This window comes from Dendronephthya gigantea, unplaced genomic scaffold (genome assembly GCF_004324835.1).
Source record: "Dendronephthya gigantea isolate DGI-Jeju-01 unplaced genomic scaffold, DenGig_1.0 000005F, whole genome shotgun sequence".
Taxonomy (NCBI): Eukaryota; Metazoa; Cnidaria; class Anthozoa; order Malacalcyonacea; family Nephtheidae; genus Dendronephthya; species Dendronephthya gigantea.
This window is the reverse complement of record NW_021163015.1, coordinates 2,938,501-2,966,123: the sequence shown is the minus strand read 5'-3', so window position 1 is coordinate 2,966,123 and position 27,623 is coordinate 2,938,501. Positions and strand designations below refer to the sequence as shown.

General features: G+C 37.5%; 6 protein-coding genes across 10 annotated transcripts; 2 read left to right on the top strand and 4 right to left on the bottom strand.

Annotated features, from left to right (window-relative positions):
• Window positions 1-611: 611 nt before the first annotated feature.
• LOC114515752 (sorting nexin-11-like) lies at window positions 612-2,876 on the top strand. The gene is made up of 5 exons (XM_028535044.1): window positions 612-913; window positions 1,100-1,183; window positions 1,316-1,425; window positions 1,836-1,934; window positions 2,095-2,876. The coding sequence occupies exons 1-5, from the start codon at window positions 773-775 to the stop codon at window positions 2,435-2,437; spliced, it is 777 nt and encodes a 258-aa protein (XP_028390845.1). The 5' UTR covers window positions 612-772; the 3' UTR covers window positions 2,438-2,876.
• LOC114515753 (nicotinamide/nicotinic acid mononucleotide adenylyltransferase 1-like) lies at window positions 2,819-6,038 on the bottom strand. Its single transcript, XM_028535045.1, has 8 exons — window positions 4,865-6,038; window positions 4,492-4,589; window positions 4,299-4,366; window positions 3,981-4,167; window positions 3,770-3,871; window positions 3,641-3,699; window positions 3,434-3,518; window positions 2,819-3,104 (listed from the first exon to the last, which is right to left on the bottom strand). Exons 1-8 carry the CDS (start codon window positions 4,950-4,952, stop codon window positions 3,099-3,101), a joined length of 693 nt encoding a protein of 230 aa, XP_028390846.1. The 5' UTR covers window positions 4,953-6,038; the 3' UTR covers window positions 2,819-3,098.
• LOC114515750 (casein kinase I) lies at window positions 3,540-11,460 on the top strand. 3 transcript variants are annotated; one of them, XM_028535042.1, is made up of 10 exons: window positions 3,540-3,561; window positions 7,162-7,326; window positions 8,114-8,220; window positions 8,325-8,451; window positions 8,650-8,748; window positions 8,869-9,008; window positions 9,215-9,293; window positions 9,390-9,464; window positions 9,603-9,852; window positions 10,336-11,460. In XM_028535042.1, exons 2-10 carry the CDS (start codon window positions 7,180-7,182, stop codon window positions 10,341-10,343), a joined length of 1,032 nt encoding a protein of 343 aa, XP_028390843.1. In that variant the 5' UTR covers window positions 3,540-3,561; window positions 7,162-7,179; the 3' UTR covers window positions 10,344-11,460. The 3 variants fall into 3 exon arrangements, with proteins under 3 accessions (XP_028390843.1, XP_028390842.1, XP_028390840.1); XM_028535041.1 differs by lacking the exon at window positions 3,540-3,561 and adding an exon at window positions 6,236-6,420; XM_028535039.1 differs by lacking the exon at window positions 3,540-3,561 and adding an exon at window positions 6,431-7,024.
• A 37-nt stretch (window positions 11,461-11,497) lies between these two features.
• LOC114515751 (4-hydroxy-2-oxoglutarate aldolase, mitochondrial-like) lies at window positions 11,498-13,890 on the bottom strand. Its single transcript, XM_028535043.1, has 7 exons — window positions 13,719-13,890; window positions 13,450-13,578; window positions 13,011-13,138; window positions 12,795-12,929; window positions 12,601-12,697; window positions 12,202-12,335; window positions 11,498-11,894 (listed from the first exon to the last, which is right to left on the bottom strand). The coding sequence occupies exons 1-7, from the start codon at window positions 13,831-13,833 to the stop codon at window positions 11,751-11,753; spliced, it is 882 nt and encodes a 293-aa protein (XP_028390844.1). The 5' UTR covers window positions 13,834-13,890; the 3' UTR covers window positions 11,498-11,750.
• Window positions 13,891-14,097: 207 nt separating this feature from the next.
• LOC114516063 (fibroblast growth factor 2-like) lies at window positions 14,098-18,784 on the bottom strand. 2 transcript variants are annotated; one of them, XM_028535426.1, is made up of 4 exons: window positions 18,518-18,784; window positions 15,229-15,520; window positions 15,025-15,128; window positions 14,098-14,828 (listed from the first exon to the last, which is right to left on the bottom strand). In XM_028535426.1, exons 1-4 carry the CDS (start codon window positions 18,530-18,532, stop codon window positions 14,562-14,564), a joined length of 678 nt encoding a protein of 225 aa, XP_028391227.1. In that variant the 5' UTR covers window positions 18,533-18,784; the 3' UTR covers window positions 14,098-14,561. The 2 variants fall into 2 exon arrangements, with proteins under 2 accessions (XP_028391227.1, XP_028391226.1); XM_028535425.1 differs by lacking the exon at window positions 18,518-18,784 and adding an exon at window positions 16,989-17,288.
• Window positions 18,785-24,583: 5,799 nt separating this feature from the next.
• Window positions 24,584-27,298, bottom strand: LOC114516041 (protein FAM166B-like). 2 transcript variants are annotated; one of them, XM_028535393.1, is made up of 7 exons: window positions 27,076-27,298; window positions 26,620-26,695; window positions 26,357-26,480; window positions 25,876-26,103; window positions 25,591-25,768; window positions 25,206-25,315; window positions 24,584-24,992 (listed from the first exon to the last, which is right to left on the bottom strand). In XM_028535393.1, exons 1-7 carry the CDS (start codon window positions 27,123-27,125, stop codon window positions 24,880-24,882), a joined length of 879 nt encoding a protein of 292 aa, XP_028391194.1. In that variant the 5' UTR covers window positions 27,126-27,298; the 3' UTR covers window positions 24,584-24,879. The 2 variants fall into 2 exon arrangements, with proteins under 2 accessions (XP_028391194.1, XP_028391193.1); XM_028535392.1 differs by lacking the exon at window positions 27,076-27,298 and having other exon boundaries at window positions 26,620-27,065.
• Between the last annotated feature and the right edge of the window lie 325 nt (window positions 27,299-27,623).

Genomic DNA, 27,623 nt, shown 5'->3' with positions numbered 1-27,623 from the left:
CTAGGAACACTGAAGAACATATATGGCCCTATAATATGGGGGGCATTTTTGCATATTTTACCCGGAGTCTTGCTTATTAGGTCATGAACATCTTATATAGAACTAAATGCCTCATTCATGCTGCTGTTCTTGAATCTGACTATATTCAGATGCTCCGAAAAAATAATATGGGAGTTTACCTCGTTTAAATCAGTTCTAAAATGTATTGATTTCACGCCATTTGTTTCCGCGCTTCGTCTTTCGATATTACAGTTGAGTATAAACTGTGTAGTAAAATCATGGAGCGTATGTAAGGTAGAAAAGCTTGGCTTGCGAGGTTGCTGGAGAATGAAGATCAATGTAGATCAAAAATTGAAGCCGGAAGTAGCGCGCTGCCGACTACCGGAAGTAAAAGGGTATTAATAATGTTAGTCCAGTGAAACTATAGCTCAGTGTCTGAAAGTAAAAGGTTGCTAATAATGTTAGTCCAGTAAGAACTATAGATCAGTGCTTGGTAACCAAGCCTTCAAGTGATCCCAAAAAATTTTTCTGCTCGCCGCGTGCGTGCTGCGTGTTTAACTTGTTTCGTTTTGATTTTTAAGTTAATTCGGGGTCACGAGTTTTTCACGCGAACATGACACGAGACTCGGGACTTTGCTCGGGACCGACGGGACGTTTGTTGACGTAAAACTGCCTCCGTATTTCTTCCGCGATATCCATATTTTTCTCAGGAAATCGTGTTAGAAGTAGTAGAATGCATCTATGAGTTTAACAGTAAACGGGTAATATCTAGATGTGTGAGGTATTACATTCGCAGGGAGACGTGTCAATAATTTGTAGCATAAATGCGAAGCCGCCAAATTTCGATCACGCAGTCAAAGTACAACCCACAATAAACGCTACAATGCTTTCGAAATCTTGTTCAGAAACGGAGGTAAGAGACTCGTTTAAAGTTTTATGATGATTTTAATACGTATAAAGCTATAATCTTGGCATCGATTGCCTTGAAGTTACAGGAAACAGTATTTTTAGACATAAATGTAAAGTAGTCTTCAGTCTTGTGACTTATGTTTCGTAATTACGTCTTACAATAAATGTTCATCAATATATTATTGTATAGTATCTCTCGGTTGAAGTTCGTTATCCAAGAACGTACAAGCATCTTAACAAAGGGAAATACACAGATTATGAAGTATATATCGAGGTATGGGAATAATCTTTTTTTCTTCTCAACCGTTTTGTACATAAAAGTATTTTTGAAACGGGAAACGTCATCCATGACCGTGGCTGACGAAATAATACAGATATGATACTGATATTCCCTATTCCGTTTTAGACAAATAAAATTGCTTTTTCACGAAGAACTTCGACCGTGAGAAGACGATTCTCTGAGTTTTTGTGGTTAAGAAAGCAACTGGGTAGCGTCGAAGTGAACGGTTTAGGAAAGTGAGTATATTTTAGGGCGAAAATGAAGACAATGTTTACATCATTATATATTCTGATTCTGACACGGAATTTTATCATTACAATAATAAATACTTGTTGCTAAGAAAAATTATGAGCCGTGAAAGAAAGGAATTTGCTGTTTCTTGTTTTGAAATTAAAAAACTATTCATGGCGACTAGAACAAGTTTAGCTGGAAAAAACATTGACAATTCTTTGAAATCAATGATGAAACCTTTTAATGACATACTTGGTATTTTGCTTTGCACAATGTCACCTTGACTTATAGGGTAATTGACCTTCAGCCCTTTACTCATTAAAATTCCTATTATTGAATGAGAGTTGATGTTCTCAGTGTTATTATCCTGTATTCAAGACCCACAAATTCTCTAAGCAACAATCTTGTATTGCAGAGGAAATGTTCCGGAGTTACCACCAAAGAAAATGATTGGAAGATTTCATCCTTCGTTTCTGAGCCTGCGGCAGCAAGGACTACAGGATTTTCTTGAAAGGTAGTAATGACTCTTTCCCATTAGAGCGAATAAAAAATATCCCCTCTTCCTATCATGTTGCCTAAGGCTTGAACTGGTCATATAAAATTAGGTTTTTCCCCATAACCCAGGTGGGTTGTGATTTTTGTTAACCGTTCTGCTCTGTCTTTCCCTTATTCAGTGTCCTTGACATCAACAAATTCCTATCATTCAGTGGGCTTCACTTGTTCCTACAATCCCCCATGACTGTCGAGGAAATTGAAGCTTTCCTGGAAGGGAAATATCCGGAAAAAACAGTCGAAGACATGATGGAGGATTTCGGTTGTGCAACTAACACGGACAACCCATTTAGTGTATTTTTAAGAAGCAACAAATCAGACATTATAATTAACAACAGAGCAGGAAGATCTGTATCATATGACAGAATACCAAGTACTGTATCACAAGATGACAAAATTTTAAGTCGATCATCTATGGAGTCGTCAGATATCTCCTCAGGCAGTTACACTGGCATGTTTTATTGAAAATTGTACAAAGTTTTATATAAGTATATTGTACTGTATAGCGATAATATAGACAAACAATGCCATAAGTGGAGCTGTAGAGGCATTTAGGACTACCAAATGGCAAAATAACCTTCATGACAGTATAAAGACAACACAGAATGTCATTTACTTTCTTTCTGCAGCAAGTCAGATAGTTTCAAGAAACTTTAGGAAATGCTTTTTCAATCCTGTTAATGCAAATTCTGCATTTTGATGACAAGGGGCTTGTTGTATAGAACCTGTTAACTTGTTCTAGTCAACGGTTTGATGGTTAAATATTGCAAAAGTGTTCATCAGCCTTCGCTATACAACATACCCCACATGCAGTGTGGAGAAAGTTCACACTTTGCAAAATATAAATCACAAAACATAAATTATTAATTAATAACTTGCTATTTATATTACACCTATCAATTTTAAGCTATTCGTTTATTTTTACAAACTCCTCCAGGCACTAATTACTTGTTCATATATACCACCAAGCTTTTTACCGTTTAAATAGTAGAAGGATTGATTGTTTGTCAATCAATTTTAAGCTATTCGTTTATTTTTACAAACTCCTCCAGGCACTAATTACTTGTTCATATATACCAAGCTTTTAACCGTTTAAATAGTAGAAGGATTGATTGTTGGTTGTTTGTTAATTCTGAAAGAGAATGAACAATTCTGTATCTAAGGACAAGTGTGCTGTGTTACTGCCAATGTGTCCAAAGGCAAGGGTTTGGATTCAAAGAACAAAGGAACTATCAAAATAATGCTTGCATGTTAAGGCTCTGTTACACGGTGCAATTTTTCTTGCAACTTGCAATGCAATTCTACTTTTGAGAGATGTATTTTTGGGAACAAGGAAACTTTTGTGTTTATTAAACTTCATGCACTTTTCTTCTACAAGACTTTTCACTAATTTGCATCTCTTAGAAGTAGAATTGCATTGCAAGTTGCAAGAAAAATTGTACTGTGTAACATGGCCTTTACCTTGTATAAATTGTTTTCCTTTATGTATTCAATAACAGGATCTGGTACAACATATTTAATACTCTCATCACGTCTCAAGGCAAGCCTGCAATTTGATTTGTGAAAAGTTTATTTTAAAGATAAAAAAGGTAAATATTAAACCATATTTTTACCTATGACAGCACAGCATGGTATTTTTGAAAGGATCTCATTTTCGAGTACAATTACCTGACTTTGGTTGAACTGATGTCATTATAAATCCATTCCTTAACTATAAATATGTTGTTCTAAATTATGGAGAAAAATATGAGCCGATGGTAAATATGTATCTTGAATACTTGCAACAAGAACTCTTACCTTGTAATTTGTAAGAAGGTCAGACTCATAAATAAACTTCTCAGGATCTGAGCCAGATCTTGTGATCACAACTAAACCATAATCTCGAACAATTGCAGCCATCTTGTAAAACAAAAAAAAGATACTTGATGCGAAAGTGTATTGCCTACAACATCCATTGCAAAAGGTTTAAATCCATATAGAAATAGGGAATTCTTTCTAATATACATACATGTTCCTCATTCCATAGTCCAGGTACTGCAAAAGACTCCAAGAGATCACCACCACATAATAATTTTACACAAGGGACATCTTTACTGTCAGATGAGGAATATTTCTTCACCACAGTTTCTTTGGTGTGTTCTAAAACATTAACTGTTGGCACCCAGTTACTTTGTTTAACTTCCCAGTCATCAGCACTAAAGAAATATTAGCACAACAGATAATTAATCTTTCCCTGACTCATCACTTACAATTTATATTTAAGATAAATTCATAACTAGGGACTTACACAGCACATCTGCTAGTGCGAACATGCAACTAGACTTACTTTATCCAATTAGATGATTGCGTTGCTAACTCTGCCATGGAAAATCTGTGATGGCCTGATGCAAGTTTCTGGAATCGTACGAAATAAGGGAGTCCATTATACAGATGTACAGGCTCTCTCATGCCTGCAATTTGCACTTTTGACAAACTCCATAGAAAACTCAGGCTCATTTATCAAAAGTGCAACTAATTACCTTTGTAGTGAGTTTCTTATAGTCATCATTCACAGGTGATAAAATTCCCTCAACAACTGAGAATAATCCAGTTCTATGAAGTGCATCACGTGCCAGTTCTAAAAGCAACAAAAATATTGTTTGATGGTTGTTCTCATGGGGGATCCCCCCACACAAGGGGCAATTAAGGGGGTTGAACAAGGTAATAGAGGGTAAACCCTCCAATTATTCTAGTGTTCAGACAATCTTTCAGATCAAACCCATATCGAAATTTTATCAAATATCTAAAATTGAGTGGTGACCCAAAAAGTGAAAACGAAAGTGCAAATTCCAGAGGAATAATTGAAAATTAGAATTCACTAATTGAAAATTAGAATTCACTAATTCCACTCACCAAACATTCTTAAGTGCATATTTGTAATAGGATTAAACGATCCACATGAAAGAAGAACAATTTTCTTTCTTCCCAACCCTGCTGCCATTATTTGAAGTTCTCTCTTAAATAATTATTATATGCTTAGCTTCTAAAGCAAATCACAACACGCAGGTAGGTAGGCTAATGTAGCGTCAGTAGCGATACACCTTTATATATAAAAGTGTTTCTTTTAGTCACTAAGGATAATTTTTTATGAGCTGTATAATCTTGGATTCTTAGTTGCAAAACTGACACAATTTTCTGTCAAATCTCTTCAAACAACATGCAGTTGATACAGCTTCCGTTTTGCTTTCATTCAGTTTCCGAGTTTCGTTCCAAAACAACACTGCAAAACAATAACAACAAAATGTCGAAAGTCATCGTTCAAAAGTTGGTCGCCATCTTCGGAAGATGTCGGAAATTGTGCGCAAAAATAATTTTTCGCATTTTTTGCATTTCTTGTCTTCAACGAGCTAATGGTTTTACAAAAAAATGTTTGTCCTGACGTACAAGTATTTAGTTCTTTGTCATAAAGACATGAATACCGATATGAAATGTCAGTGATACCCATCATGCAGAGTGAAAAAAATGATGTGGTTATAGATAGGCATATGACTTTGCTGATCATCATATTTGGCAATGCACACCCTTTCCTTTGCAATCTTGTGTGTTTGAAATGATACAAGCTCATTTGGGTTTAATATGTTTGTAGGAATTCGCAATTTGTTTGTAGGAACTTGCAATTCTAGCACAGTTCAAGTAAAAACATTGGTTATATTATTATTTAATTATACACCGGAACCATTGATTGATGGCATTACGTTGTTGACTTCGTTGACGGCGTTTTAGGGTATTTTTTTCCTTCATTTAGGCAGAAATTTGAAGACTGTCGCAAAAGCATAGGCGTACGGGGCGCCCCCCAATAAGGGAGGCTGCAGCAGGGGGGCACCCCCTTGCAATGTGAACACCGCCCTTAGACCTCCTATAACCACGTGTATCACGTCAAAGGTTGCCAGGTCCATGTATTTTTTTCTCGCGAAAAGTTTATATAAGATATTTTTCTTTGTATCTTCTATGATTGTGACAGACGGGGAAACTGGGCAGTGCGCATGTCCGTCAATCAGTTTTATTTTCTATTTTGCAGCTCATTGTAATATAATTGTCTGACTATATCAGCAGGAAGCGGGTTCCTTGGGCTGCTTCATTTAAAAATCAGCCTAAAACGAGCTTGAATGTGCAATATTCAAGTGATATCACTCATACAAACTCTTACACCATAATGCTTCACATACTTCTGAATGATCTCATCTGCGCATATTTTTCGTGATCACCATGACAACAAGTTTGAGCCCCAATGTCGACTGCTGGCCCTCAAACTCCCGCAGACAAGCAAAATGGAGGTTGTTTTTGGAAGTTGATATGTAGAAAGTAATGCTTATTTCTATCATCTAAACAAAGGCGAGCCGCTTCTTTTGTATGCTTATGGTGAACTACATATCTTTAGGTTTATTTAGACGTAATTTCTTTGGGGAAAGGTGAGTTATAAAAGCGCTCATTTTTGCTTGTAAATAACTAAATATGAGCTCAATAGTGGCGTATTGTGTGGACTGTGATGTGGGGGTTTATTGCGTTTGTGGGCTTTGTTTAGCGAAATCTATGGCTTTTGGGTATTTTTTTTTTAAATGAAGGCATACGTATATAAGGGAATACTTGATTTATAAGTATATGAGTGAAAACACTGTGTTTTGGGCACAATCGAGATGATTTCGTGTGGCGAAATTGTGTCCGGATGAAGTTCGTGGTCGCTCTTCAATTATTCATGTCGCTTCAACCGCGACCAAATACCGCTTTGTTTGGACTGGATTTATAACTTAATTCTTAAAACATGTTAACTCTTTATATCGTTAAATGCATTTTCTTTGGCAACCAATGGCCAGCAATGAAATTTAGCCCTAAAAATCAGTACTAAAATTTTCACACGCTTCGCGAAATGGGCACTTATTTTTTACCGCGTACAAGCCGAACTCTTTTAAAAGGCCATTTAGGTCAAATTCCAAGGCGATTTTTCATGACAAGGCGATTTGAAATTGGACTGTCTTGATTTGCTTCTTCAAAATGGATGCCAGAGCGTTGACTACGGTGTTTATGTGTGATTGTTGTGTGAAAATATAAATAATATTTAATATTATTAAAATATAGCTAGTTCTACTGTTCTAGGCAGCTGGTCAGTTTAGTTAATCACAAAAAAAGTACTGACAAAAAGCGTGTTTGTTTAGAAACAAATATCAGAATTGATGAATAGGCGACTTCCCTCAGAAATGTCCAGCTCGAGAGAGTCAAAATCAGAGTTTATCGTCGGTAGCAAATATCGCTTGGTAAGGAAGATTGGTAGCGGTTCCTTTGGGGACATTTATTTGGCAACAAATATAACGAACACAGAGGTTTGTCATTGTTAATTTTGCACATTAGTTTTAACTAGTTTACCACGGCAAAAGAAATTAACAATGCGTGGTTTAACCTTGTAATGTTTCCCCATTACAAAAGGGCGTGTAATTGTATACTCTACCGTGTATTGCTCGTAAAATATTGGTAATCAATAAGAAAATATTTTCAGCGGAATTGTTTTAATGAACGAGATCTCATTCCATTCCTTATTTTGCATTAGTAGTTATTTAAACAGTGAGTTATGTTATTTCAACATTCAAACATCTTACAATGAGAATGATATGTTTTTGTTATGAGAAATCGATACTTCATGTATACCAATGGTGTAGAATTTCATTTTATTAATTTTTTTTAGAAGTTACATTTAAAAAGTTACATTATTAAGTTTAAAACTCATTAGTTGAATTCAAGTGAATCCCTACATGGCTAGGTCCGATATTGCAATTGCATCATTGAATTGTTAGTGTCAAAATATTTGTGATGAGATTTGTTTCAACATTTTTCTTGTTTTAATATTGGCAACACAAAAGCCAAATGTTTTGAAAATGATTGTATCTTCGGGGGGTAGTGTGGGCCAGAAGGCATAGTGCGTTCTTATATGTTTAACTATTAACCGTGAAAAATTTTGATATGCCTAGTACAACCATCGTTATCTTTACGTGCTGATGTTTTTCTAGAATGGTCTAAACTGTTCCATAAATTTCAGTCAATGCTGATTTCTCCAGAAGTTAGTTATTACAATAGAATCTTTCCTATGTTAAAAGCGTTTGGTCTGGCTTTTAGGAAGTTGCGGTGAAGTTGGAGTCGTCTAAGGCTCGTCATCCACAACTACTTTATGAATCAAAGTTGTACAAGATCCTTCAAGGTGGCGTGGGAATCCCACACATCAGGTGAAATTGATTTTTAATTAAAGTGTTGACATTACTCATAATCACTTTATCATATTATCATGCAAACAAGGCAAAGTTAGCTTATCAAACATGTTTACTTTCAGGTGGTATGGACAAGAAAAAGACTACAATATTCTAGTCATGGACTTATTAGGACCGAGTTTGGAAGATTTGTTTAATTTTTGCTCGCGCAGATTCACCATGAAAACTGTTTTGATGCTTGCAGATCAGGTGAGTTGCTGTTGATCAGAGGACAGCTGTCCAAAGCTCTCTTAACTTTAACAGTTGATAAGCTCAAAAAAAAGAGCAAAACTATACATTTGTACAGCCCAACCCTGTCATATATATCAAGTATCATATTTGATGGACACATTTGATCGACACACATACTATTGCTTTGTATTTAATTTATCATTTTAATTTTCCTAGATGATTGGTAGAATAGAATACGTGCACAACAAGAACTTCATTCACAGGGACATTAAGCCGGATAATTTTCTAATGGGAATCGGGAAGCATTGTAATAAAGTGAGTTTGTGTCATGAAAATGACAACGTTGTATCTGCTAGCTGTATTTAAAATGTTGATTTTCTTTTATTTTTTTGTACAGAATGAGGCTAATATTTGATCGTATTTTTATTTCTTCAGTTGTTTTTAATTGATTTTGGTTTGGCCAAAAAATATCGAGATAGTAGAACCAAGCAACACATTGTATATAGAGAGGACAAGAATTTGACTGGCACCGCAAGATATGCAAGTATCAACGCCCATCTAGGGATTGAACAATCGTAAGTTGTGATGTATTGACAGAGCATGTTTAAATCGATTACTTCTATCAAAAGACAAAATAAGTTGCAGGATATTGGGTCTTTCTGGAGAGATTAGTTTCATTTCACCACAAGTAAATGAGGCAAATCCTTGAGTATCGAGAGAAATAAATGAATGAATGTATTTTAACATTTCTCATCATTGTTTTGCTTGTATGTTTTTGTAGAAGACGGGATGATATGGAATCACTGGGCTATGTCTTGATGTACTTCAACAGAACGAGCTTACCCTGGCAAGGACTAAAGGTACTGCATGCAATTGCCTTTTGCTTTGACTCCTCTATAAATGCATGGAAATGGTGTGTGATTAGTGTCAATTGACTGACTGTCTGTTAATGGTAGGCTGCGACAAAGAAACAGAAATACGAAAAAATTAGTGAAAAGAAGATGTCAACTCCTGTAGAGGTCCTTTGTAAAGTAAGTAGCCTGAATGGTCTCTTCATATGTATAGACAAGACCAGATTTTTAGATTCTGCTCTGAGGGGTTACATACCACCCCCCTTCCATGTTTGTGAAAAATTTCCTCATGAATATTATTATTTATCATCATTTTAGGGTTTTCCTGCCGAATTTGCAATGTACTTGAATTACTGCCGTGGTCTGCGGTTTGAAGAGGCACCAGACTACATGTACCTTAGGCAACTATTTCGAATTCTGTTCCGCACATTGAACCATCAATACGACTACGTGTTTGATTGGACGTTGCTGAAACAGAAAGCAGCACAACAGGCCTCGAGTTCCAGCACCGCGGCAGCCACGACGGGCACTGGTGCCAAGAGGCATGAACGAGAGCCGAAGACGAGAGGTATGGTATCTCATTCCATTCCACCGTCATACATCGCTCTTCAGTTGAGATAACTTTTCTAGTATTGAAGTAGAGGGTTCTATGTGTTTATGACTGTTCACATAATCGAGCTTAGCCGTGATTAAACGGAGCGTATGATAACTTTGAGGTATTGAATGAAATGGCAGTCGTGTAGTCATCTCGACAATAGTATGTGCTTGTTTCCTTTCGTAATGACTTATTTCAATACTTCAAAATCATCTCGTGCTTCGTTTAAACTCGGTTAAACCCAGGATCACTGTAAGCATTTTTTAAATTCTGGGCTCTTCAGTTAACAGTTGCAGTTTTTATTGCGTTTTGCTCTTTACCTGCAGTAAAAATTGCTTTTTATGAAAAAATTCCGATCTTGGCTGTCCATCCAGTCTCCACCCTTAGGGATAGTGCTAATAATCATTGGGTAGTTAAGAACCCGCCTGTGACGCTCATCTTTCTATCTCTATATAGGTCGCTAGATTGTGGTCGACGGTTGACAAGTTTCTATGTTTTCACGAAATAAAATCGCCCGCCATATCGTCGCTCTACGAATTTGATGAATTCCTGAAATGTTTCTTTTTGTGGCCAACAACACAGAAAACCCAGAAATACTCTTGTAGCAGTTCTTTTTTGAATCACAACAAGTTTTGGTTTGCACGGGCCATCACTACGGTTGGATTGTTTTTAATCAGTAACCTGGACTTCACATTATATATCTATACTGTTCATACGTCGTAATATAAAGTAGTAGCCATTAATCTACACGTAGATATACATTTTATATTTTAAGTACGGAACACACCGTGGGAGGGAGGGGTCATGCATGTTTTGTTCTCGTCCATTTTGCACCAAGTTCTGGTTGGTTAGCGCACCTCACGTTACCCCGCGTCTCTAGCTCCTCAACACAATCCCCCGCCCTGCCAATACCGCGCAGTTATTAGAGAATGTTCAAAACCTGATTTCAGTGCATGTTATTTCAAGTTGTTTACGAAGAGTCTTCGTGTGTGTGTACATCTTTGTTAACATACACTGAGATCCAATTTAGCTAGAGATTCGCTCAATACATGAAGAACAACACTGTAGTTCTGAATCGTAGCTTTAGAGTTATATCGATTCAAAACTACACTGTCTACCGTTTAACGTTTCCCCTGAACTGCATTGAATAAGTTCCGTCCAACTAATAATTTAATCAATATAACGATAGTAAAGATTCGAAATATATGCACTCATCTTTTCTTAACCCTGGTGGTGTGGAATGCGATTTGAACAAGTGCATATACAAGAGTATTTACTAGACAATTGCTCGCGGTATTTTGCTTTGAGACTTAGGTGGATGGTAGTTAAAAATATTACCGTTGTGACAAGGTGTTTACGCCTTTTATGCAGATGATAGAAGTGTCAAAATGTTCCCAAACCATAGTTGTAAAAATTCTGTATATTTTGTTTCTTAATGTTGAGCCTTCGGTTTGATTCGGGCCTGCATTGTTTGGTGATGATCACCTGCAAATTCTGTACGTAATATGTCAAAACTCTCCGTTCCTTGTACCATAGAGATTAAATATACTAAATAGGACAATACATATTGGTTGTAAACTATTTTGAATGCAAATTTGTTTTAGATGATTTTTGCATATTTTGCAAGCCAAATTTTTATTTTAAAAGGTTGATGACACATATAGTGATATAGATCTACATTGTTCCTTGCAGATAGCAGGTTTTTAGGAGATGTGTGTCTGAAGGTAGGTGATGAATGTTTTCCGAAATAAAGAAGCTTTCTCAAGCACGCTGGACGTGTATAAAATATGTTTGCAACATTGTATAAAACTAGGATTAGATCAATTCCAAATAGCATTCCGTATTCCTTAGCGTCAGTCCAATAAAATATTTCACAAAAATGGTTCGAATATTTGCCGGACATCTTCGATCTGTTCTTGTTTTAAGGGCAGTAATGGTGACCTTGTTGGACCTCCGTAATATCCAAAAATCTCCATAGCAGTTTTGAGACCAGCAATCCCGTGTCTGGAGGTAACCTAGAAGAAGGTGGCACAGAGAAGGTGGTGAATCACGCTGGCCTACTGGAAAAATTTTTACCACGGTAAGATTAATCTATTTCTAGTATGGTACAAACGACAGCAACTCGGGAAAGGTGCTTGGAAATTTTGAGTAAATAATGCAGTCGAGTACAGTACAACAATATATTTGGCCAATAAAGTTGGTAACTCTAAAAATATAAAAAACTCGAATAGGCTGAATTCAATTTTTTATCGGAAGACGAAACAGTCCAGATAGGAAGGTTGTTTAAAATGTTTTTGTCTAGCTGGGCCAAGTCAAACTTACTGCAGTATTTGGCAGGATAAGTTTATGTTGCATTTCTTTCGCCTTCTCGTGGTCACCTGTTCTGTGAAGTTCAGCCAATTTACAAACTTCTTTGCCTAAGACATTAGCCAGCGCACACACGCCACCAACAGCACCTAAAACAGTGCGTTGAACATGTGAATTTTCATCCAACAATTAAACTGATATAATAACTATCATGTGCTGCTGATGAAAGTGGGAAACTGTCCTCTGCAAAGCAGTTCTTGTGTCTCTAGCCACTGCACACATTATATCATTGTGGCCCTTGCTCTTTATTCTATGATTTAACCCAATGAGCCATTTAGCTTCCAACCTGGATCCATTCAGGGCATTATAGGCAGAAGAAGACCATTAACATACACAGTAAACCTCATTCATTACCTAAACTGAGAGATGCATAGAGGAAGGATGCCGAACCAGCCAAAACTTGAAATCTTCCCTTTAAAGTTCGATGAATGACACTACCAATTTTAGTAATCTATGTGAAAATTGGTATATTCTGATGAATATTTAGACAACAGTGGAATACGCACAAATCTTACATTATATGTGTGAATGTTAGTTGAAAGTCATACATTGCCTCCACTGTCTTTGAGTCCAATAATATTTGGATGTCTTGATAAATTAACAATGGCTTCCTCAGGCAGGTCAATACCAGTATTTGCTGGGACACTGTACAAAATCACAGGCACTGGACATGAATCTGCAACCTATTCAACACAAAATAAGCATACCTAATTGAGCATAGTTTGGTTGACTCAATTGGCTTATATTCATTACACTGTAGTTACCTTGGTGTAATGCCTTTCCAAGGCTTCCTTCGTCATTCCAGCTTTATAAAAGCAAGGAGTAGCAACAAGGACAGCATCTGCTCCTACAGAAGCCATATTTTGTGCCATGCTGATGGTCTGATTTGTACCTGCATGTAGAATGGAGGATGAAACCTGAAGTATCTTTATAGTACTCTATGTTTAATTGAATGACGGCACTTGTTCCATTAAATATGTGCAATCAATCTACTGGAAGCTTTACTAAAATAGATAACACTGACAGTAAAAGCTCGTATGATGTGTTCTAATTATTTGGCAACTTTTTCTTGGTATACTAAAAATAGGTACATCTATGGGTACATCTACTTTAACTACCTTAAATTGCTACACAATGAATATTGGTTGAATTTTCTTAGTGTACTAAAATGATTCTGTCTTTCATCTACCAGCACATCATTACCTTCACATGCAGCACCAGCAATGATGAGTTTCTCCTTAGGAGCAAATTCCCTGACCTTCTTCACAAGATCTATCCTCTCGTCTGAGTCCATGTACGCAAACTCTCCATTGGAACCCTGTACAACATACCCTGTATGTAGAAATATAGGCTCAAAATTGTTCTCATCAAGTGATATTTTAATTGCTTGACATGACTATACCAGATCATCTTTTCAATTCCTGGTAAATTATGAAAACGTTCTCTTCATATTAGTATAAAATATCTCATACCTTTAAAAGGGATTTCATTCCATTTTTCAACATTCTCTTTCAACTTTTCATAGTCAATATCCTCCTTTTCATTGAAAGGTGTTGGAATGGGAGGATATATTCCACTTATATCCATTTGCTTATAACCTTTCTTCTTTTATTGAATTTTAGAATAAGATGCATAAATTATTTTTATTTCCGAAAATTTCATGCATCATGCAAACATTAGTGATCAGTGGTATGCGTTAGCGAGTACTTCATGTTATTGGGACAGAAAAATTTAGTAATCCAGGCGTGTATAAAGATCAGTGACTCTGAACTGTCTATTAGAAATTTTAACTGGATTGTCACTACACTACAATATTTTAGTTGCAAGTGATAATTTTATTAATCTTTTGATTACGTTATCTCTAAAAAGATAAAGTCTCTGGTCTTTTCTCAATTCATACTTATTTTTACAAGCATACGTACTTATAAATTTTTACAGGGTTATGCAAAATTTCAATTGAAAATGAGGCATATACATTTGCAGTATATATTTCGAACTGCTGTCCTGTATCTTGCGGTTCTTAACATTCATATATTTCTATAAAAAAGAGCTTGGCGAGGTTCAATTCTTGCATCAATATTGAACCAGAAACCAATAACAAATAACATGTCCTTTAGCACTATCCACCTCACTTACAGACTGATTATTATCTATCGACTATCGCCAAACGATCATAAAACAACTAAATTGTCTAGCCAACTATCCGCAAAACTATCTGACAGCAACAATTATTTTCTAAAATTAATTTCAATGCAAGTGCGCAGTTGTGCAAATATAATTCTTCCTTGGTCTTGCCGACTTAGTGAAATCCAAATTCAGTTGTCATCTCCGCCGACCGAGTTCTCTTTGACGTGTGTGGACGCGTGGTTCTGTCGTAGAACTATAAATTGCGTCGAATGCATTCCCGGCGCTGTTTTACATGGTCTTTTTAAAGAACCATTCTTTTTTATTGCAATAAACCATTCATCTGTATTTCCCTTCCAAGGTCCGCAATTTCGTGTTTTACTTGAACTATAACTGCACCAGTAATTCTCTTCATATTTTTCATTGAAGAACGTGTTAGCATTCTGACGGAAATTAAACTGCAAAAATAGCAGATTTTCGAGATTAATGGCTTTTAATGCCAGGTCATGTCAACCGTGCGGTCGTAGCCGGGTTTCTCTGAAACATGATTCTTACAATGCACTAGATTCCTAAGTTGTTTCTTTGAATATCTGTTTCTTTTCGAGCGAAAAATCGACCATGCATTCGTACAGAACAGCAAGGTATTTGGCCTACCGTTGAGGACAAGCGACCTCTGTGGTTGAGAGAAAGATATCTTCCACTAGCAACCCCTTTGAGACGTCTGAGAATATGACCAAATGCTTGAACTTCGATGATTGCTGTAAAGTTAATAAAAACATGTTAAAGTGCCAAATATGTCAGAAGAATGCCCTGAAATCATGACGTTCTTATAGTTGAAGTATTCTTCAGGCAACTTACTGTGTTCAGAAGACACGTTCCGTGTGCCGGCGATCAACCCATTGGGATGAATCTCGAGAAGAAATCCAGTTCTACAATATAGCTGGACCTTCATTGTACCCGAGGGTGTGTTGTTTTGAAAAGCAAGATGGCGTGGTCTTCTCTTTATACTTTTGTCGGTGAACAGTTCATTTATGTAGCTCCTGTAACTCATCAACGTTTTCCTATTAAACGTTTGCCGTAGACGTTTTGCGTTACTTGGCGTGGATGTCATGAGCAAAGCGCTTACAACGAAGTGAAACAGGACGATCACCTGAAAGAGAAGAATGGCAATGGCTCGGTTAAGCACCAACTGATGTATGAATGGAATATTGTTGTTCTAATATACCACCCCTAGATTTACCCAACGTATGGTATTATTATTGAGAAATTTGTATTTCAATTTTCTAGTTTCTGTCAACTATGTTTTCAGTTGTCGCACATTAGACGAACCAGTTTTGAATCGGCGTTGTTTTTATTCGCCCCTCCATGCACCATTCCCCTTTGATCCACCACCTTCTACCTAAGGCTCGAACGGTATGAGGAATATTCTGAGAATTCGCCAAGGAAAGTACAGCTAACCACAACTTGATGGTATTTGTTTTTATACTTCCTGCATGATGGTAAACCCATGATGGTTAACACATGTGATAGAAGAGTTTCCTGTCTTCAAGGAAGGAAGACCTTTTGTCTACGATCACCCTCGGTGTCTTTATCCTTGAGCGGAGACTTTCAGACACAATGATGAACAAGAAGAGCCTTTTCAGCAGGGGATAAGTCATGAAGTGATATGTTATAATACCAAGGAATGCGTATTATATCCACGTATATCATTGATGACCTCTTGTTTGGGTCGATAAATCATGCTAATTAAAACCTTTGAAAATTTTTGGAAACTGTGCAAATTCTGCTGGAGTCTGGACGCAATCTTTGATCCTATTATAAATGTCGTGTCTACATAATTCGTTCCCAATGGCGCAGTGTTACGTTACATCTATTGTTCAAACGGTTAAAAGATTTTTGTCCGCTAAATTTATTGGTTTGCGATGATGAATTGGTACATGCAATACCATATGACTATGAGACAAGTTAATGACTGGAAACAGATCAATCAAATACTGAACTGAATCAAATAGCAATGTACTGTCTCTCTTGATGAATGTCTCAAAAGATCGAGAAGTTCTCAGGCGTATTTCAGGCATTTGATCAGAAAATCAGGGTAATCGCATAGGACCCCAGGTCTCTTCTGCTCCTAAAGTATAATTATAACGCCTAGAGTCTTGAGCTGGTTGCTATAAAACTATGCAAGTATTTTCTATAAATCTTTGTAGGCTATGCTTTGCCTAAAGTTTCAGCGAGGTAATTGCATTTTCTTTGCCTCGGGGATACATGTTTTGTTAGAATTAATTGCATATAAATAGATTAAGAAGAAAATCATGATAGTCTGGAGATTTTGATAATCTTTTTTGGCGACCACCACCAAAGGCCGCATCAGGGGCGACAATAGAACTCTTTAGCGCTGTGAGTATTATTTATTTGAAACAGGAAATTAGGATACAAAGCCTTTGGGGATTATTACTAAAAGGTTTTGGAATTTAAAAGATTTCAATATCACGAGAAGAGAGAGAGAGGGTTATAATTTATATCCACAATCAAAGACTCTTTAAACAGACTATTATTGAGCAATTGATGCAAACATTATAAGAACAGAGAAGTGCGTATATAATTCATGGCAATCTTACCGAGATGATAACTGCGTGCGTGTGAGAGTCAAACGATAATTGGTCTTGGAGGGTGTCCACACACATTCACTGTGTCATTTCGAGTTTGATTCCAACTTAAATTAGTTTTCGGCAAATGTGAGAAGTTCCCACCTTTGCACATGTTATAGTCACGTATCAGTCAACAAATTATCAACGAACGACGGTTTACAGTGCACATTTCGTGATAGAAACATCAGCCGGCGCAATAGAGCACACGTCGGTATATTCTACCACCGTTTAATCTATTTATTTAAGCGATAATCTGACAATAATCATATGAACCAGTCAGAGGTTACGCGATTATTTTAGCTTGATTCACGCCGTGGCCCAACCACTGTTGGCAGTTTGAAATGAAGATATGGAAGCATGTTTAGGACAAGATCGCATGCAGTTGTAGTCATGAAAATACAAAGCACATCACGGCAGCTCTAGGGAACATTTTTGAGAACAAATTGCGGATCAGAAACTCGTCCCAGGGTCATGCGTTGCGATCGCGAGCATGAGATATCTTTGAAACAAACTCACCCGCGAACGGGTATACTCAATGGTATTACATATGAAATCTGTTTGGAAATACATAACGCCGCTAAAATGAACAACCTTGCGATGACAGCTCTGCGAAAATTCCGGGTTGTATTTGAGTGGTAATATATCCCGCTTTCTTTTGTCTTGCGATAGCACGAGTTTTATCTAAAGATAGCCGGGCAGAAGACCAACACTCGACTAAGCAAGTGAGTGATGTTACCCTGATGAGAAATGAACTTTTAACAGTACATGGTTTAGCCATAAGACCCTACACTTGTTCACTACATAATCTGACCGCGGTATTAATTGAAAAAAATGCGAGCATCCTTTTTTCAATGATGGATATGATCGATGAAAAAATAACTTGCTCAAGGCGTTCAAAATTAGTATGTGATAAGATCTGTGTTGCACCTACCGAAAATTAAATATCGTTTATCAATCAATAATGAAACAACACGTTTACGACACAATTAGAGACGACTGTTCATTTCATTATTATCACAAAAGCTGACAGATTCAACCGCGTCATTCAGCGAACTTAATTCCTTCGACAAAAACTTGACTTGCACTCTACTGCTTACCTTTACGCTAACTTGGAAACTTTCCATATCATTAAAGTAAACTTAGACAAATAAAGTGATTTCATTTACCGATAATAATCTGCGTCGTTTATCTTTAAAATAAATTCAATTATGAATCGTTTACGAATGATTCAAAATGACCCATCCTTACACTGGATCGTATGAATGCTCCCAGTTCACACGTTATTACACAAGTACTTAAACGCCCTTAGTCCTCAAAGAGAACTAAAAAGATAAAGAATTTCTTCATTTTCATCTACTCATGTAATCCCCCTCCCAAAGGCATGCCTTTGTGCACCACGTTCAAAAAGAAACCGCGCTAATTATGTGGAAACGATTCAAATGAGACGAAATAAGCTCTGTTTGTTTAGAAAAGCAGACCATTAGTACTCTTTTACTTACCTTTAACGCACACATTCTGTGGTATTCTTTTAAGAGGAAAACAATGTCGGCACAGGCCTTCTTCACCGCCGTTTGTCTGGAAAGTGATAGTTTGTTGCTTTGGTTCTCAGACGCTGCGTTATGAACTCTCAGTGGGCTTGGTGCGCGAGCCTTCTTGAGGCATTGACTGGTCGGAATGTCCTCCGATCAAGCTGAGCTTCGAAGAGTCATTCTTGAGATGACGCACCATGCATTTCCTTTAAACATGTCAAAAAAATTCACACTCAAATCTGCTCCGGTATGGCAACGCGCAAGAGAAATCTCAGACTGACATGAAAGCTATTTCGACCCGTGCGGGTCTAATCCTCCCATATTCTCAAGGGCTTAATAGACAAGGCGGCGTTTGGAGCCGCGTAGTTTGCGCAAATTGCCTCTATTGACTGATGTACCCTCTACTCTCATATGCCGCTCGTACCATAATTGAACAGGGTTTAAAAGATATAGAGCAATGACATGAAGGAATTTCCTTGAAAATTCATATTTGTTTACTCACGGCCACTTAAGAGCCGAGTTCGCTCGCAAATATTGTTCCTTTCCGAGTGCCATTGGGGAGGAATATTTCGCACTTGTTCGCGGCATATAAAAGGGAAAAAATAACCTCATATCTATTTCAATGATACTTTTATTTCATAGTGACGGCTTCCATTGAGATCCAATTAAGCTCTGCGCATAAAAGTTTGGCCGAAGGTGAAGCCATTTCATTTCAAACACAAGTGTGTTCCAACGGAGCAGGCGCTTTTGATAAGTAGCATTTAGAATGCTAATGAAACATTGAACCTTTTTGTTTTTTAAAAGCTGAGCTTGACAGGTTGCAGCCCATGGTTATTTAATGCTTTTTAAAAGTGTTCTTAATTCTAGTCAATAATGAATCTCTGGGAAAACTGAAAATGATTCGTTTCTGGTAATAATGAAGGAAGAAAGAGGAGTGAATGGCGAAAACTACTCGACAGGATTTCCCATGCATATTGATATTGCCAGCCGTGATAAAAAACGTGTAGTCACGATTCTTACTTAAAATGAAGGCTTTTTTCCAACGGACAATGAGTAAAAGGTGCGTTTTAGTGGAAACAGCAAGACGTCTTCATTAATTGATATAACCTATAACCTTTGCTAGTGAAGGTGCAAATTTGCTGTAGATACATAAATCGAAATGCGAATTTCTATTGAGAAACATTGGTATTTAGTACACAGAGTGCGCGAGGACGCTGCGCAGTTGTCGACCAGAGGCAGTTACGGCAACAACGTGCTCACAGCAAGGTAGCTGTGCTCGTAAAATACCTTGAAACATCTGTTTCTTCACTCGTCGCTAACTTAAGCGCGTATTTTACCGCTTTGTAATACACTGAGGCCGTCTGGGGTGCAGCCAGGCTTTTGGTTAAGAATAACATCCGAAGTAGCGGCCTGTCGTCTTGCAGCAAAAACATCAAATGTGATTTCAACAAGGGGCGAAGTGATAGCGATAGTTTGCTTATGTTGCGACAGCGACGCGTCAAGAAAGCCGAAAGGAATTTTGAAATGGAAAGCAAATGTTTTCTTTGGGCGTCTTCGATATTTTTAAAACATGGCGTAAAATCATGTTGAAAGGTTGCTGTCCATTTTGAATGCTTTTTTTGCGCAACTTTTTAAAAGCAGTGGATTAGAATGGCGGTTTACAGTCTAAGAGTCAGAGTGTGAAGCCAAGAAGTCTGCCCCAGTATTCCCCTTCGAATGAATTCAACCCCTCTTTCTGTGCTTGATCCTGGTGACGTCTAGTCTGGCTGGAAATTCATTCTTTTGGGCTTGAAATTATATCTGCCGATTAATTTGTATTCAGCCGGCAGCACGCGTCAGAGAACTTGCCAGAATACTAAACGAGCCGAGAATATGATACCGAAAGAAATGAGTTAGAGAGTTGTAAACATTCCAAAATTCCAACTATACCTACATCAATGCATTAAGTGCATGCGCGCCTTCCCCCTTCACCTGTATTCCCAATTTACCCAAAACCAACACTAGCTTTTATTCCATAATACTATCTTCGATCAGTCCAGTTTACGGTAGTTTGTATTGCTATGGTTCATTGTGAACATTTAGCGCTCAGTCATTGCTGGAAATTTCGCATTATGCAGCAGCTGGTGCCGTGGAGAGGCCTGAATGATAGGCCTGAGTGCACTCTCTTCCTCGAGCACTGGAACTACAGCGAGGAATATTCTCGGCATTCTAACAAACTGGATTTCATTGGCATTTGTCATCTCCCAAGCAAGTTGTCTCCAGCGAGATTGAGTTGTCTCTAGTGGATTAAAACAATCTCTCACTGTTTGTCTTCAAATGGAAAGTTCATTTCAAGCATCGTCTTAAGCTGTATTGAAAAATGAATCTGTCGACTTGCGCTGAACTATCACCGACAAAAGTGCAAAGAATCTATACCTAAGTTTCACGAGAGTGCTAGAACCACCTCTCTCTTCCGGAGACCTTTCTCGATGGTTTTTTATTCAGTATTTTGAGCATTCTCTTGTGAGGCCAATCGGCGCATTCTTTCAGGGAATATCTAACAGTCGAAAGTCTCGACGAATACACAAACAAATCCAAATTAAGACCCCCCAAAAAAACCTTTGCGAAAGGCAAGACGCAGACCTCCATGGTTGGGTACTTAAAAGGTGTAAACCTGAAAAACAATCGATATGTGTATTTTATCACCATATTTTATTTCACCAGACAATCTGGTTAACAGCTTAAGTGAACTTAACGAAGCTCTAGAGTGCAAGGAGAGTAAAAAAAACATTCGTTACGCCTCTAAATTGTGGTCATGCCAAAACGTCGTACTTTTTAATCCTGTGCATACGTGGAGTCAGGTGAAAAATGATATTCTTCTGCAGTTCTACGCGAGCTTTTATGATTGTATTGCGGGAGAAAAGATATCATTAACTGTATTCTGGTATCATGACATTCATTGTTTTGAATGAGTATAAGACTGTAAAAATAGTAAATTAGTAATGACCTGGAGCAAAACTCTGATTCTCGTACACCAAAAAAGCCCCCCAAACAGTGGTTAATGTTAATTAGCACCTTCGAGCAATGCTATGCTTCACGCCCTGGTTGTTAACTGAATCTAAATCAAATATCACAGTGTTAATTAAGTACAGAACCATGTTAATTAGCACAATTAGAGCGTGATTAGAACGGCTGTCAGTGGTACAAGCCGCAATATTTGTATACATGAGATATGAACACTTGCTAAAAGCCCTGTAATGTATATCAAAATATTGTTCGTCTCCGCCCTTTGTAAATAACATGGGGTCATCTTTCACTTGAAGTCTGTTTTCCTGTGTTTACGTGTGTTTTTGTTGCTATCTCACTATGGGTTCGAAAACCGACAAATTGTTTCAATATATGCATTAATTTCGTCCATTCGCCTAATCCAGTTTATTTGAGGTTTACATTTGGCTTACAATCCGGATATGTCGCAAGGTTTAAGGGAAAATTCATTGGATTCCGTTCTTCAGCAAAACAAGCAATTCACTATGTCACATTTCCATGTAAATAAACATGTCTCTAACAAAATCCTTTTTGCATACACTCCAGTTAAATTACATATCATCCTTCTGGGGATCTTGTTATCTATGTAATCCTTAAGACTTATACTAAATGATGAACTGAAATCCCAATTTGGGCTCCCAACTGCGCTTGAGTGTTCCAAGTAGGTCTTCCTGTTTGTAATGCTGGGAAGTCTATTCAAGCTGGTGTGCTGCATCTTAATCTTTCCAGGTTTAAAGTCTAGGCGTGTACGATACGAGGAAATGCTAGGAAAGATTATCTGTCTAGGCGTTTTCAAATATTACAACAGTACTACACGATATTTGATTTCGCTTCACATTCAAGACAAGGAAGACGCTTACAACCTCATTTGTCAGATTGAGATTAATGCATCGTAATGATGTTTTTTCGTCTTTAATACTTTATAAGTTTCAAAAATACCAAAGGAGATTATCATTTAGGTGAAATTGTTGCCATATTCTCTGTCATGAAGTTCTCAATTACGATCGATTTTAAGGTTTGTCATATGCGCAAAACTAAAAAGTGACTTGCACGGAGAATATCGAGTAATTCTTCAAGTTATCGTTCTATTAAATCTATAAAACTTTTTTCAAAATATTTACCTAAATTTTTTGAATAGATAAAACTTAATTTGGTCTTAATGTGAAAGCATTATAGAAGGTCACCCGTGTTTAATAACATACACCAGCACTTCACATCACAATGATAAATGTAAGAATTAGATCACTCAGCAGTTCTTAAGCATCCAAAAATACTCGCCAGGCATTGTCTGCGGTGTATGCTCTTAAACTTGATCATACATCTGCATAAATGGTTATAGCTCAGCTGCCGCATTCGAGAGCTTGATAACTGTAAAATGACAGTTATTTCAGCGCAAGGCATGCGCAAAGCGTTTACTAAATATCTCGTTTATACTTGTTGATTTCGCTGTCAACTTTTGGTATACGATTTAATCCAGTTTCCGTGCTAATAGCCAATCTAGTTTTATGGATATTAAATACAAGTGATGTGTCAACAAAGATTTAAATCAGTATTGTTCAGGATTAGTTTCAAATTCATTGTGATGTGCAATATATTATGGCTGTATAATTTATTATCGACGAAACATTAATTCCACACAGTACACGCTGAGGTAATTTAGGTCTCGTTTCTCCGACATGGAGCGGGTTGGTTTTTCCCACGCTGTTGGGGAAGCAGGCGTGATGGAAAATCGATCATTTTTATGTCTAATGAAATTAGGGCTCATGTGCATAGCTGTGTTAGGAAAGGCAAACCCTATCGAATGTTAACCAAACTTTTTTTTAACTTAAAGTGCCTTTAGGCAACATATGGCCACCATAACCCTTTTCCAAACTTTGCAATTCTCTTCACCGGGGGTTTTTTTGAGTTGTTTTTAAATCACTGACGTCTTTAGCTGAATGGAATTGAATTGAATGAACTGTAGAAGTTGAACGCAGTAGTATAAATAGTGGTGTTCTGGAAAGTACAGAGCCGTTTTTTCTTTCTTGCCACTTGTGGGTTACTGAAGATGAGCTTTGTAGAAAAAAAACAAACAGAGTGGTTTGAAGTGGTGCAACTGAAAACCGTTTTTTGCGTTTTGACATATTTGAAATATCAATCGTTTCATATTCCATCAGTTTTCAGTCTGTCATGCATGCTGCTAATTCTGTCAACTATGCAATAAATCACCAGTGATTTTTCTACAACGGTTAATGTGTCGCTCATTTTCTGATAATTGCGTTTCATTTCAATTTTAAACAAGTGGAACTCGTCATCATGAGGAGAACATGGTTTAAAACGTGATGACATTCAGATCACGCAGTTATAAATGTCGGCGAAACAGAGTTCCCAACGCTTGAAGATTTTTTTAGCAATTTTTCCTTTCATATCTTTCGGCCTGAAATGATACCCAGTAGTAGATGACAAATAACTTAATTATACAGTTTAATATTTCCACTGAGAATCAAGCAGACAGGGGCCAATGCTCAGTTTTTTCGTTGCTGTCTAGACAAATCAGCGAGGCGCCGAATCGGTAAGCTAGCAATGTCAAACCAGGTGGCTTTAGTCGTAGCTAGACCGCATCAAAAACTCTCGATTTGTGCATAAACCATAGTTAACCTATGCTTTACCGTCATGTCGTTACCTCTGATACCTGACGGCAATACCTATAAGTTGTCGAAAGCGGATGTATCAAACTCTTAATCACATTTAAACTGCCACATGCATATACCAGATTTTTTACATTCGTTCGTTTTACACTGATGCCGGGCTGATTCAAAGGCAAGAATAAAGATGATTCAGTATAAACGGTGAATATTTTTTTCTATAAGATGATTCGTTTATTTTGCACTCAAAAATACAAAATTGAAATTCACACACGTATGTACATTCGGCGAACCTTAAATACTTCTTTGCTGTCTTGCCAAATTTTCAAGACTAGAATACTTGAATTATTTATAACCTGCAACTGACAAAGTTGACATCACACCCATTCCAAACCCCCCCCCCATCCCACCCATTCCAAAACCGGCTCCGCCGCCCTTGTGAAATTCTCTAACATGTTATAGTTATGAAATTCTCTAACATGTTAGAGTTATTAAGTAAATATTAAAAATAAAATTCTAATGATTAGTCGTCTTGCATCAGTTCATGTTCCGTGCTACAGTCATATACATTGTGCCACATCAATGATTTATTAAACCATCTCTGTTCAGCCATTACTCTACGAGACCAACCTCTTGTGTCAGTCAGCCTGCATAGCCTGTGCATGGCTTGTGCGTATGAGGTGATCACACAACAGGAAAAGTTATGTATTTGCCAGCGGCATATCCATGAGGGTCTGCGCACGCAGGGCCTTCTCGCGTGGTATTTCCGTATGTCTTTCCATATCTGAAGCGGGCACCTAAAATAGAGTCTTTATTCAGCTGGTTTTATACCATTAAGGTTTCAAGATTTAGTCAGAAACAGGCTTTATAAATTAGACAAATTACTATGACAGTTTGCCATGTCCATGACGCCCTGATGATGCTAACCAGAACTATAGCTAGACCATAAATGGCTAGAGTCCTAGACCCATGGCAAACAAAACAGACTCTGAGATGTAATCTTTACTTACATGGTATGTAGCCAGTGTATTTCGGTAACATGCCTTTTTTTCTGTACAAAACTCCGAGACTTGGATTGCCTTTAAAACTTTTCAAATTCTCAGGAACTGAGCAATCGGGTCTATATATAAATAATGAAGTATATCACGACTTGAGCAACGACTCCGGCGAATATGACCATGGTCGTATATTTGCCATTTTCCGGCGAATATGACCATGGTCGTATATTTGCCATTTTCCGGCGAATATATGACCATGGTCGTATATTTGCCATTTTCCGGCGAATATATGACCATGGTCGTATAATTGCCATTTCTTTTTTCCTACCTATAACTTGCTTATCTCCTGCGCTAAAGGTGAGTCTATATCCCGTTGACTGTTTCTCTCTTATTTTACCTTTTCAAGTCAATTCTTTGCGTCAATAAATGTTCCTGTCTGAGCCTTGATTTCACGGATTCTTCCAGTCCTTCCTCGGTCCATTTCGTATACCTTTGCCCCAGACCAAACTGTTCAATGTTTGGTACAAAGCCAGTGTAGCCGAGAACGGGCGGTTCCAGAAAATCTTTTCTGTCAGCTGAAAAAAACCCGAAGGGAATTCGTGTTTTTATGCCTACGAATTCCGCAGTAAGGCCTTTTTGTGTAGTCAAGGTACTTCTTGACAAAAAATGAGCTGGAACTTACTTGTTCGATAGTTTTTGCTGTACATTGGGTTTAGATCCGGATAAACGGCTGGATCGTGGAAATCATAACGTTTTCTCAGCGATGGCGCTGAAGCTGCGGTCTGAGCTAGATCTTGTTGATCTGATCTTTGTTTTGCGTTCGTTTGAAGGAACTTCTCGAGCGCTTCCTCGGTGCTTTCCTTGTAGCGAGTGCCATATATATATCCCGGAGTGTGGATTGGCACGTAACCTTGACAAGAGAAGGAGAACTATGAATTAGAATGGAAAAATGATTCAATCTTTTGCTGTCTTACAACAAAGTATAAGGTTGGCGCCAGCACACGTTTCCATTGATGAACGATTTTAAAAAGATTTGACATTCCCCAAAATAAAAATTGCCAAACTAATTTAGCCATTTGACAGAAACTGACGGCAACTATATCGGTTGTGATATCGCCTGTTTCAAATGCAATCAAACCGGCACAAATAGAGGAAAGACCCACCTGTATATCCTGGTACCATGTTGGCTGTTAACTTATTATCTCCTGTTGGTGATGGCAATTGAACTCTTGTGGATGTCGAAGAGATTGCTTTCAGTGGATTTAACTTCTCGTTTTTCGTATGGAGCTGTGAAAAAGCAAAATAGATGAAGAACTCGGCTGTTTCTAAACTGATCTCAGGCGGTTTTAGACAGTTCCATAATGCGGTGCATTTTCAAATGATGGTTAACGGGGGAAGAAAGTCAAATTTAAATCAGTATTCTCACCCGAGTCAGTTTATCCGTATCAGCGCCATACGTTCGCCCACATTTGAATCTCAGTCGTGGACAATAACCAGTGTACCTTGAAGAAAAATTCGTTACAATTTTCACCACCATTACAGGGACAGTGGGCATAAGCCAGAGCTTGCCAGATAACTCAATAATCGTATATACAAATAGTCACATGCTTCTGACTTTTGTATATCTTCCCATTCAACAAGTGCATTTGACATAGTTGGCAAAGTTGCTGTTATAGACCAGGAAATGACGCTTTTGATTTGAGAACTAGGAAAGTATTGATAGCTAGGAAGGTGTTGTTGTACGGTACACAATTATGTAAACTATATCTCTGATTTACAAATGAAACTCATTCCGACCCATGTCATTTAATTGGCTGCATAAAAACAAGCCTGTCTGAGCCGTCTCAATCCACAGCCAATGGCACCAACAATTTTGACTTACCCTGGTAGATTACTGGATTTGTAAGGTCGAGTTACTTCTTCAAAACCCATGATGACTGTGAATGACACTGACTCGATAGTTATAGAATCCTAAGTTCCTAACTTCAAAAGTTGTCCACAACCTGTGCGTATCCTTGGTTACATGACGCCATCTCGCTAACCAAATGCAAACATCACCCGTATTTTCATTGTCTTTATATGCAATTTGCATTATGAGTAACCAAGGAAATCCGCGTGTAAACACGAACAACGTTGAGTTAAACACTCTCAGGGTAAATTATTCAGTTTGTTCATTGTTTTTTCTCAACAGATTTGGCGTTGCGAGTAAATGCGAATCTTGAGTTATAAGAATTTACACAAATATGAATATATCGATTGGGTATTTTTGAAGTGTGTAGTTTTGTTACTTAAACATAGCCTTGAGAAGGTAATTGTTTAATATCCCTTGATATGAGTGCAAATACAACAATGTCTATACTTAATGACTTTCATTGTGATCGCAATCTTTTGCATAACTATAGACAATCCCCTCGTGATAATTATGCTTAT

Excerpts from the sequence above, each read along its gene's own strand:
- LOC114515753 (XM_028535045.1), bottom strand. The coding sequence starts at position 4,952 with ATGGCAGCAGGGTTGGGAAGAAAGAAAATTGTTCTTCTTTCATGTGGA. Across the intron at positions 3,872-3,980 it reads GACTATGGAATGAGGAACAT|ATGGCTGCAATTGTTCGAGA; the intron begins GTATGTATATTA and ends TTGTTTTACAAG. Across the intron at positions 3,700-3,769 it reads ACCTTCTTACAAATTACAAG|AACAACATATTTATAGTTAA; the intron begins GTAAGAGTTCTT and ends TCCATAATTTAG.
- LOC114516063 (XM_028535425.1), bottom strand. The coding sequence starts at position 17,054 with ATGTGTGTGGACACCCTCCAAGACCAATTATCGTTTGACTCTCACACG. Across the intron at positions 15,521-16,988 it reads CGCACGCAGTTATCATCTCG|GTGATCGTCCTGTTTCACTT; the intron begins GTAAGATTGCCA and ends CTTCTCTTTCAG. Across the intron at positions 15,129-15,228 it reads GAACGTGTCTTCTGAACACA|CAATCATCGAAGTTCAAGCA; the intron begins GTAAGTTGCCTG and ends TTAACTTTACAG.
- LOC114515751 (XM_028535043.1), bottom strand. The coding sequence starts at position 13,833 with ATGGATATAAGTGGAATATATCCTCCCATTCCAACACCTTTCAATGAA. Across the intron at positions 12,930-13,010 it reads TGGAAAGGCATTACACCAAG|GTTGCAGATTCATGTCCAGT; the intron begins GTAACTACAGTG and ends TGTGTTGAATAG. Across the intron at positions 11,895-12,201 it reads TTATCCTGCCAAATACTGCA|GTTACCTCCAGACACGGGAT; the intron begins GTAAGTTTGACT and ends ACCTTCTTCTAG.
- LOC114515750 (XM_028535039.1), top strand. The coding sequence starts at position 7,001 with ATGGATGCCAGAGCGTTGACTACG. Across the intron at positions 7,327-8,113 it reads CAAATATAACGAACACAGAG|GAAGTTGCGGTGAAGTTGGA; the intron begins GTTTGTCATTGT and ends TCTGGCTTTTAG. Across the intron at positions 9,294-9,389 it reads TACCCTGGCAAGGACTAAAG|GCTGCGACAAAGAAACAGAA; the intron begins GTACTGCATGCA and ends TGTTAATGGTAG.
- LOC114515752 (XM_028535044.1), top strand. The coding sequence starts at position 773 with ATGTGTGAGGTATTACATTCGCAGGGAGACGTGTCAATAATTTGTAGC. Across the intron at positions 914-1,099 it reads AATCTTGTTCAGAAACGGAG|TATCTCTCGGTTGAAGTTCG; the intron begins GTAAGAGACTCG and ends ATTATTGTATAG. Across the intron at positions 1,426-1,835 it reads GAAGTGAACGGTTTAGGAAA|AGGAAATGTTCCGGAGTTAC; the intron begins GTGAGTATATTT and ends CTTGTATTGCAG.
- LOC114516041 (XM_028535392.1), bottom strand. The coding sequence starts at position 26,748 with ATGCCCACTGTCCCTGTAATGGTGGTGAAAATTGTAACGAATTTTTCT. Across the intron at positions 26,481-26,619 it reads ATACGGATAAACTGACTCGG|CTCCATACGAAAAACGAGAA; the intron begins GTGAGAATACTG and ends GCTTTTTCACAG. Across the intron at positions 25,769-25,875 it reads CAGCAAAAACTATCGAACAA|CTGACAGAAAAGATTTTCTG; the intron begins GTAAGTTCCAGC and ends GGTTTTTTTCAG.